Source organism: Arachis duranensis, chromosome 2 (genome assembly GCF_000817695.3).
Source record: "Arachis duranensis cultivar V14167 chromosome 2, aradu.V14167.gnm2.J7QH, whole genome shotgun sequence".
Lineage (NCBI taxonomy): Eukaryota > Viridiplantae > Streptophyta > Magnoliopsida > Fabales > Fabaceae > Arachis > Arachis duranensis.
In genome coordinates this window covers 4,406,241-4,415,721 of record NC_029773.3, presented here as the reverse complement: position 1 = coordinate 4,415,721, position 9,481 = coordinate 4,406,241, and the positions used below count along the sequence as shown (strand labels likewise).

General features: G+C 26.8%; 1 protein-coding gene across 1 annotated transcript; it reads right to left on the bottom strand.

Annotated features, from left to right (window-relative positions):
* Positions 1-1,862: 1,862 nt before the first annotated feature.
* Positions 1,863-3,615, bottom strand: LOC107472916 (homeobox-leucine zipper protein ATHB-12). Its single transcript, XM_016092440.3, has 2 exons — positions 2,829-3,615; positions 1,863-2,574 (listed from the first exon to the last, which is right to left on the bottom strand). Exons 1-2 carry the CDS (start codon positions 3,225-3,227, stop codon positions 2,197-2,199), a joined length of 777 nt encoding a protein of 258 aa, XP_015947926.1. The 5' UTR covers positions 3,228-3,615; the 3' UTR covers positions 1,863-2,196.
* Between the last annotated feature and the right edge of the window lie 5,866 nt (positions 3,616-9,481).

Here is a 9,481-nt window from a genome sequence, read left to right as displayed (position 1 = left end):
AGTGTTTTTAAAAATTAAAATAATATTTTTTAATTATTTAAAAACATTTTTTAATTTGAAAAATAAAAGTAAAATTTTATTATAAAAAATACAAAATTGTGATCTTAATTGGATCTTTATAAATACAAAAATTCGTTCAATTGGATGTTTATATTTTTTTAATTTTGTAATTAGGTTTTTATTAATGTAAAAAATATTAGAGTTAACGAAAATTTTTTTGTAAAATTGAAGGTATCCATAATTAAGAATCTAATTAGATCTTTGACTACATGTTTTTTGAAAGAAATATTCCATTAATTTTAATATTTTTAACACAAAAAGAATCTAATTACGAAATTAAAAGTGGTGTAGAAATCCAACTGAAAGAAAAAATATAAAAATTTAATTGTAAATTTGATAAAATTATAGAGACTAATAGAATAATTAAATCTATTTTTCATATATTGTCAAAATTATATATCCATCGTAATCATTATAATAATAGTCACTATAGATTCCTTATTTAAATTTATACTCAATTGGTCATAGTATATTGAGTAAAATATTATTTTAGTTTATAATGGTGGAGTTAAATTCTAATTTTATTTTTAACATTCAAAATTTTTCTTTACGTAAATATTTTATTTTCTTCTATTTTTATTCCTTCTCAAAACTAAAAATATTTTCATCTAATTAGGACGTTGTCACTATCTAAAAGAAGAAGATAATGGCAAAAAGTGTATATTTTGAAGAAAAATTTTAATTTTTACAGAATAAAAAATTAAAATAAAACGAAATAAAATATTTAAAATAAAAATATAATATTTTAAAAGTTAAAAATTAAGACAATAATTTATTTTTTTATTTTATTATATTTATTGGAACTTCTAGAATTGTTTTTGTTCATTTCCTCTATTTATAAACGAGATTTTCTAAATTACTATTTAAGAGAACTCAGATATCGATACTATAGACTTATTATTTTGGTGTTGGATGTATTTGCCTAACATAAGAATGCCACATTTCTTGAGAAGACAACCAGCTCCAATTGATGTTAGCATTCAAGAACAATATCAACCAATTATTTAGGACAATTTTTAATCATTATTCTATATGGACGTGACAAATTCATAACCCCAAAGAAAGAGAGAGAGAAGGATATGTGTTTGTGGTAGCTATGCTTTTCATTAATCAAAAATCAAATGCTATTTTCATATACTCTCTCCACACCCCTTAATGTGGGGTTTGGGGCATGTGTTGCATGATTCTAGTTTTCTTATGTTTCAACTTTCAATTCTAATAACCACACAAGATTATTTAAGTTGTCTTTGTTTTAAATCTTTTAGAAAGTGATTTTACAATTTTATTTTTGTAATTTTTATATACATGGATGTATTAATTCATGGATCTTGATATCTTTTGTTGCTTTCCTTGAAGACTATGGATAATTTTTTAACTTTTCAATTTTTTTACCAAGTGAATTTTTGGGCAGGTTTTATTGTACAATAATTTAGTGGCAAAAATCACATTTTTGGTTTATAGATAACGTTTTTGGTTTTGTTTGGATCTAATAAAGTATCTTATGTATATTGTGACTCTAGATGCTTCTAGAAGTCAATTGAAATTTGTTTGTTAGTACTAATAATATATTTTTCTTGTGGATGAACATCTATAATAACTTCATTAAAATAAGCATTTCATTAAGAATTTAGTTACAAAAACTGGTTCTTGGAGGAATTCAATTAATTAAAAACTACACACTAATTATTTGATTACCAACCATTGTTTAAAAATTGTGTGTTTGTGCTGCAATATAATAGATCCTTAAAAGTCTCTATAGGATGATTCTTCATCATTTCATAGCAGAATTCAAATGCATAGTAGAAGCTGAAATTATTGGTTGATATGAACATGTGCATGAAAATAGCCTAGAGAACATTATTGTGGATGAAAACAAGAACATGTGAATTCAGTTCCCCCTATAGACGCTCGTATATAATGATTATATGATAATTACAAAAGAAAAAAAATGTGCCTTTTTGCCCATGTTCTGTTTCATGTTTCAGGATCAAAGTAATCAAGCGCGAAAGTTCACCTGAATTCGTAGGGCTAAAAACTCGACTCACAAACTCATGAACTCAATTGGGAAGCTAAATACATCATAAGCTGAGAAGAGTTTACGAGTTAACTCGAGGGTTTCACAAAGCTGTAATTCCATCAGGACCAAAAGTCCCACCATTGGTAATCACTGGTTGATTGGCCTAAAAGATCATCAGAATCAAAATGACCCCAATCTTCTGGTGATGTCAAAGACCCATCACCATGATCATGAGCAAAATTCACAAGCCCATCTTCCAAGTTTCCAAAGTACTCAACTTTGATGCTTGTATCATCATCTGAAAGAGCACCACCACCACCACCACCACAAAGAACTGCATGTTCTGATGATCTTGCTGCCATTGATGATTGGCTTATTGGTTTGACCTTAAGTTCACTACCACTCTTGGTTGTGTCACCATTTTCTGATTCACTGTCCATGCTCTGAGTTTTCTTCTCCATTGATGGCTTCTGTATTAGATCATTCAGCTTCTGCAACTGTTTCAAAATCCCAATTAAATTTTATCAACAATAACCATCCATCTAGTAACATTGTAACAACATCTTCATAAATCATAGAAAATACTACAGTATAAACTTTAAGAAAATTTTCAAGTATTGCAGTGTTTATTTTAAACCTTTTAATCTCAATTATAAACAATATATATATGAATTAAGATCAACAACTAAAATCATTAGAATACCAATGTTTCTGGAATACTTGAAACTTTTCCTAAACTATAAAGTAGTACCTGAATTAGTAATGCTTGTTTCTCCTTCTTGAGTGACTCAAACCTTGAAGCCAAATTGTTGTAATTGTTTCTGAGAATGGTGTAATCTCTCTCAAGTTGCTTTGACTTCCACCTTGCTCTCTTGTTCTGAAACCAAATAGCAACTTGTCTTGGCTGCAAACCAAGCTCCCTTGCAAGTTGAAGCTTCTTCTTTGGCTCAAGCCTTGACTCAGTCTCAAATATTGATTCCAATGACTTGATTTGATCATCACTGAACCTCCTTGTATTGTTGCTGTTGTTGTTCTTCTTCTTCCTACAAATCATCATGGATGAAATTGATGAAGATGATGCTGCTGGTGCTGGTGGAGTTTCAATACCTTCACAAACTTCTGCTGCTGATGAATATGTTGCATATTCCATTTGGTCAAACACCTGGTGTGCAAGAACCTTATGAAGGATAATATAATAGAGATAGGTGAATTTAGAGAGGGATATTTTTTAATTTTTTGTTTTTGTTATGGGAGTGTGTGCCTAGTGATATATATGTGTGAGTCAATCAATTGGGCTTAGGTTATTGGTGTTCCTATCATATCTATATATCTGTGGTGGAGTATTTTGGGGTCAGAATGAAACTAACTCAAGTTCATAAGGGTTTAATTTATATCCAAAGATTTGAAAATATGGTACTGTTTATGGAACACAAGAAAAAAGAAAGTGCAATTCCACCTGTGCCTAGTGAATATTACATATGTTCCCCCTTTTTTCTTATCTCTTTCTCATGTTTATGTATCTATATCAATGTATACTCTTTCTTTTTTGGTTAACTTTTGAGATAAACACTAAGCCATATCTCTCTATTCTCTATGCTTGTTTGGCTTGGCTCAAAGAAGCTTGCTTGATGCTTCAATTATAAAATAGATATATACTATATATGTAGGCTTAATTATATATATAGTTGGGTTTTTATAATATACTTTTTTTAGGTAATTTTTTATATTAAATAAAATTTTATAATCAAATCCTTAATTTAAAAAAAAAACTTTATATAGTTCAGTAACTTACTATCTGATTTTGTATTATTCAATTCAAATAAAAAATTTTGTAACAATAAATTATTATAAGGACTTAACTATTTCCTTATATTGTAAATAATTGTGCAATTATAACCATACACATGCATTAAAAAAATATTAATTGAAAGTTCTAATTTTATTGTCTTAATTATCTTTCTAATTGTTAAATGAGTAAAAAAATTTAAGTATATAATTTTTTGAAAAATAAAACGTAAAAATGTCAAAACTTTCTTGATTTAGAAATTAGGAGAATCTGTTAGAATTTTTATTTATTTTTAAAAGTAAAAGGTATATTATCCTTACTAACTTTCATATTATTCTTATAATTTTCATTTATTTAATAAAGTTATTAGTGAAAATTAATCTAATTGTTTAGATGAATACTTATATGTTATAAAATAAGAATTTAAAATTAGACACTTATTTAAATCGGAATAAGGGGTACAATTTTATTTTTAGAGCTAAGATAAAATAAAAATAAAAAAAAATTAAATCAAAGATATTTAAGGAAAAATTGATTTAATTCACCTACACTCTATGATATATATATTTAAAAATGTGTGATCACATTTCACTTTTCAACTTATTACAAGTGCTACTCTTAATTATTTCTCTTATTTTAACCACATTTTTAATGATTTATGTGAGTGAGAATGCAGCATTTAATATTCATTTTGGTCACTATCACTGTCATCATCCTTTTTAGCTTCAAGGTTTTGTCGTTGATAATCTGTAATCGGTTTACATGATTCACGTTAATAACTGAAACTTTCATGTTATATTAAATAAATATTAGTTCAACAATAATTATTGTCAATTTAATAATTTTAAATGGTACCATCTTTCTTTCACAATATATTAGACTATCAATAGTTTGTTATTATAAAAGGATATATATATATATATATATATGAACAACTGGTATGTGCTTTCGGAAAATTAAACTTACGGGTTTAGTCAAGTTTTATTTTATTCATTCATTTTAAAATTTTCAAGGCTAAAGCCTTTTCTTAACATAATGATGATGCATGTGTTTTAGGGGTATAATAAGAATGTTTAAATACATTATAAAATTATGTTTGCGCTTATAGTGTGGAAATCGTGGAAACTTTATAGTGTAATTAAATAGATAAATAAAGTTTATGGTAGGTCAGGTTAAAGAATTATATGGCCAGGTCTTTTCACTTTTAATTTGATTTTACTTTATAAATTGCAGTAATAAAGTATTTTGCATAGTTTACATCACTTACTTATTAAGTTATACATACATACATTAATACATGATTACATGCATATATATATAATCTATCCTTAATTAAGCGTTTACTTTTAAATATTTACTTTACTTAAGGAAATGATGATGTGAGTATATTAAAGTTATAAAAATTAAAATTAATTTATAAAATTACTTTTACCATTAATAATTACTCTCTTTGATAAGTATTTCACTCACTTATTAAGGAATATGATTATTGGAGAAAACCCAATTAATATTACATTCATTTAGTAAGCAGTCCTTTTTGGTGAATTTTTTTAATATTTTGTAGAGTTAATATTTAAATTGGTATTTAAAAATTTTAATTTATTCTATTTGCTTTTTTAATTTGACAACAGTGATTCATATTAGTTCTTGGTCAAGTTTTTATTACAAAACCATTAACAACATATTAAGATAAATTGATGGTCGTCATGTTGAACTCTAATGATTTTTTAATATGAGAATTAAAATTTTTTTATCTTAATTTACTCTCTAAAAAATCTTTAAAATCATTAAGTGAAATTAGAATTAGGGTTCTATCAAATGCTTTATAGAAAATAAATTGAGATAAAAAATTGTAGTTATCATTTTAAACTGTCGTTAAAATTTAATAGGGCAGTTATTAGTCCATTTCAGTACTATGTTATCGATTTTGTGACTAAAATAAAGTTAGAAACTAATATGAGTCACAAATATTAAGTTTGAGGACTAAATTAAATAAATTAAAACTTTAGACATAGGATTGAGGAGCGAGTATAATTTCAAATATTAATCCGAGTATTAATTCTATTTTATATTTGATACAACAACAACAACAAAGTTTGTCTCTCTAGATGGGATCGGCTATATGAATCAAACGACGCCATTACGCTCTGTCATGTATCATGTCTACAGAGAGACTGTTTACATGTAGATCTCGTTTGACCACCTCATGGATAGATGATATTCTTAGGTTTTCCTCTGTCTTTCGCCCCTTGTCCATCTTCCATCTCATCCACCCTCCTGACTGGGTGTTATATCGGTCTTCTTCTCACATGTCCAAACCACCTAAGACGCGATTTAACCATCTTTTCCACAATGGGTGTCCTTATATCTTCGTTCCTTATTTTATCCAATCGCGTATAACCACTCATCCATCTCAACATGTTCATCTCTCTGCCACACTCAACTTATGTTCGTGCTCCCCTTTGGCCGCCCAACACTCTTTACCATAAAGTATAGCCGGTTTTATAGCGGTGTGATAGAATTTACATTTAAGTTTTAAATGCACTTTTTTATCGCATATAAAACCAGATGCACTTTACCATTTTGACTAACCTGCTTGGATCTTATGTTTTACATCATGTTCAAATTATTACGAGCTTATATTTTCATATTTTAAAAATTAAAAATACTTTAAAAGCACCTATGAAAATACTTTTTAAAATTAGTTTATATATATTTTTAAATTAAATAATTTAATATAACCTTATATATATTAATGAATATCTGCTCTATATTATATTTATGTCTACTAAAATTATTTTAAATGTTTAAAATAATTTTACCAAATTAATTTTTATTATTTGTACTTATTAAAAAACACTTTTATTTGGATTTGTTAAAAATAGCTGCTACATTTTTTGAAAAACTAAAATTTTAACAAATTAACCAACTTGGGTTGGTCGAGTGGTCAGCTCACTCGTCCGCTTAAGCAAGTGTCGAGGGTTCGAATTCCGCCTTGTGCATGTAGTAACCCATTGGCTAGCGGCAAACCCTTAAATGGAGCTCAGATCCGCGATAGATTAGTCCTTGACCTGTCGGGTTATGGCATAACGTGGAAAACCAAAAAAAAATTTAACAAACTAAACCTAAAAATGACAATTATTTATAAAAAGACAAAATTTCAAAAGAAAACATTTAATTAAGAATGAAAAAAGTATGTAATGTGATAATTAATGAAAATATCATATAGCTTGACCTGAAGTAGTTGTGTTTATGAATTAACATAAGTTTATAAATATGTTAATAAATTATATATGATGGGATTCACTGGAGAATCTTCACTTTATTTGAATAATAGTACCCTCATATAAATAGGCATTTATTATTGCCTTCGACTCAGAGCAGGGGCATCAATGACACATATAAACCCTTCAATAAATAGAATCAAACAACCACCGTGCATAATAATTTATTGATAGAAGTAGCACTTAGAAGGATTATTGAATAAATTAATAATATAACCCTAATGGCCTATTGAACCAATACGTTAGCACTTATGTCACATTTCTTATAAGGGTTTAATTTGTGTATAGAATATGGATGTATTTTGTTAATGACATGACACATGTATATAGTAATGACCATTTGAATCAAAACTTTGCTCATATGGATAGATTATATAACAAATTAAATGTCACCGAGATCATAATAAATTATGAAAGTTTTTAGGAAAACCGCTTGTGTGAAAAACATCTCCTATTGCACATGGTTTTTTAAGGTTAAGAGTATGTTTAAGGATATATATTATATATTAATATAATATTTAGATATAATTTATGTTGATTTAGTTTATTTTAATATTAGATTGATTTTATTATTATATTTGGATTATAACAAATAGATAATTCTTATTGTATATATAATCTTATCATAAATTTCATTTGACATTATATCAAAGTTATATATTTTGATCATTTTAAGATATTTTAGTTGTCTCAAGCTCTCTGTTAAAAACAAGTATGCTTCCAAGTCCTATAAATTGTCCTATCATGCATTAAATCTGTTAGTATTTCTAGAATTGAATTGTTATCGATAAGACCAATTTTTTCGTATTCTAACCGTTTTGTGTATTTTTCAAGTTCCTATAATTCCATTTGCATTCATAGTTCTCACAATTTTTATAAACTTAGGTCTGGTAATACTAATCTGTGGATATTTAGGTCATTTAAAAAGTTTTAAAAATAATTTTTTTTTTTTGGAGTTGAGTAGTACTAATATCGGGTACAATTTTTAAAATTAAATTGTAATTTTTTAAGAAGTTATTTAAGAGTTTATAGAGAAATTAAAAAAAATGATTTCTCTCATAGTGTTATTATTTTTTATTACATTTCTATAAAATAAATATTTTTAGAACTAAAAATTCAAACACAAAATAACTTATTTATAAGCTATTTTTAATATAATCATTTTTGTTTAAATTATTTTTTCAAAAATAGCTTAAAAGTAGAATGAAGTGAACTATAGATAAGATACAAATTTAAATTTAATCCTACTCAATTTATTTGCACACTTAATATATTATAATATGTACTTAAAAAATATTATTTATGTATAATAAAATTGATGAAAATCAAAATTATATTTTTTGTAATTTTAATATGAATTTTATTATTATTTTGTTGTTTTAAATTTTAATTTAGACTTGATTTTATATTTTTTATTTTATTNTAAATATTGTATTAAAATAATGTATGGTGTAGGTAGAATCTAGATCAAGAAATTCTAAATTTACAAGTAAAATAAAATAAAATTTAAAAAAAATTAAATTCACCAATAGAATTAGGAAGAATGTAAATTTTACTCTATCTTATTATTTACTTAAGCGGACGAGTAAATTGACTGCAACTGCAATCTTATTTGTACTATGAGCTTTTGCATTTCTGTCTACTCTGTGAGTTTATCGCCATAAAATAGACCAAAATTTTGAAAATGAAAAGAGCTCAAAACTTGTAACAAGATTGAGCTAAATTATTGAGCCGCTGGCTAGCATTCATTAATTTGGCTAATGACAAAGACAGAGTACGAGAGAGATAGAGAGGTTAGGTTGAGTCATTATCACCAACAGTCGCTACACACAACGTGCCCCTCTTTCATTATTCACTTTGAATATTTTCCTTTTCCATTTTTTTTTAAATTGTAAAAAAAAATTAAAGAAAAAAAAATTCCCCATCCCCATTTCGTTATCATTATTCAAAGCACCCCCTTAAAAAAATATTTTTCAATAAAAAAAGAATTGAGTTAGAAATGTACACATTATTTGTTGTCCAATCAAATAAGTTCCCAAGAGACACGAATCTGTCTCTCTGTCAAGCAACGACCAATGAAAAGACGCCACATCACTGGGGTCAAAACATAGTACCCCCCATTACGTCGTCTTTTTCTTTGTTTGGAGCATTTTCTTGATTTTTTGTGAGTGTACGTGTCAAAATTCTGTTGAAAGCAAAGGTGGAAAATCACATCTTTGACACGTGGCACTGTTGGATCCAAATATCGTAGCTTGTTTAGACTCTGATTCGTGGGGACAAGGCATTTCTTGCGGTACACGTGTCTTCATCACCTTTTTTTTTTTTATCTTTGTC

What these genes read in the sequence shown, in the direction of transcription:
- LOC107472916 (XM_016092440.3), bottom strand. Translation starts at nt 3,227, where the DNA reads ATGGAATATGCAACATATTCATCAGCAGCAGAAGTTTGTGAAGGTATT. An exon ending in AACAAGCATTACTAATTCAG is followed by an intron (nt 2,575 to 2,828) that starts GTACTACTTTAT and finishes ATTTTGAAACAG; the next exon opens with TTGCAGAAGCTGAATGATCT.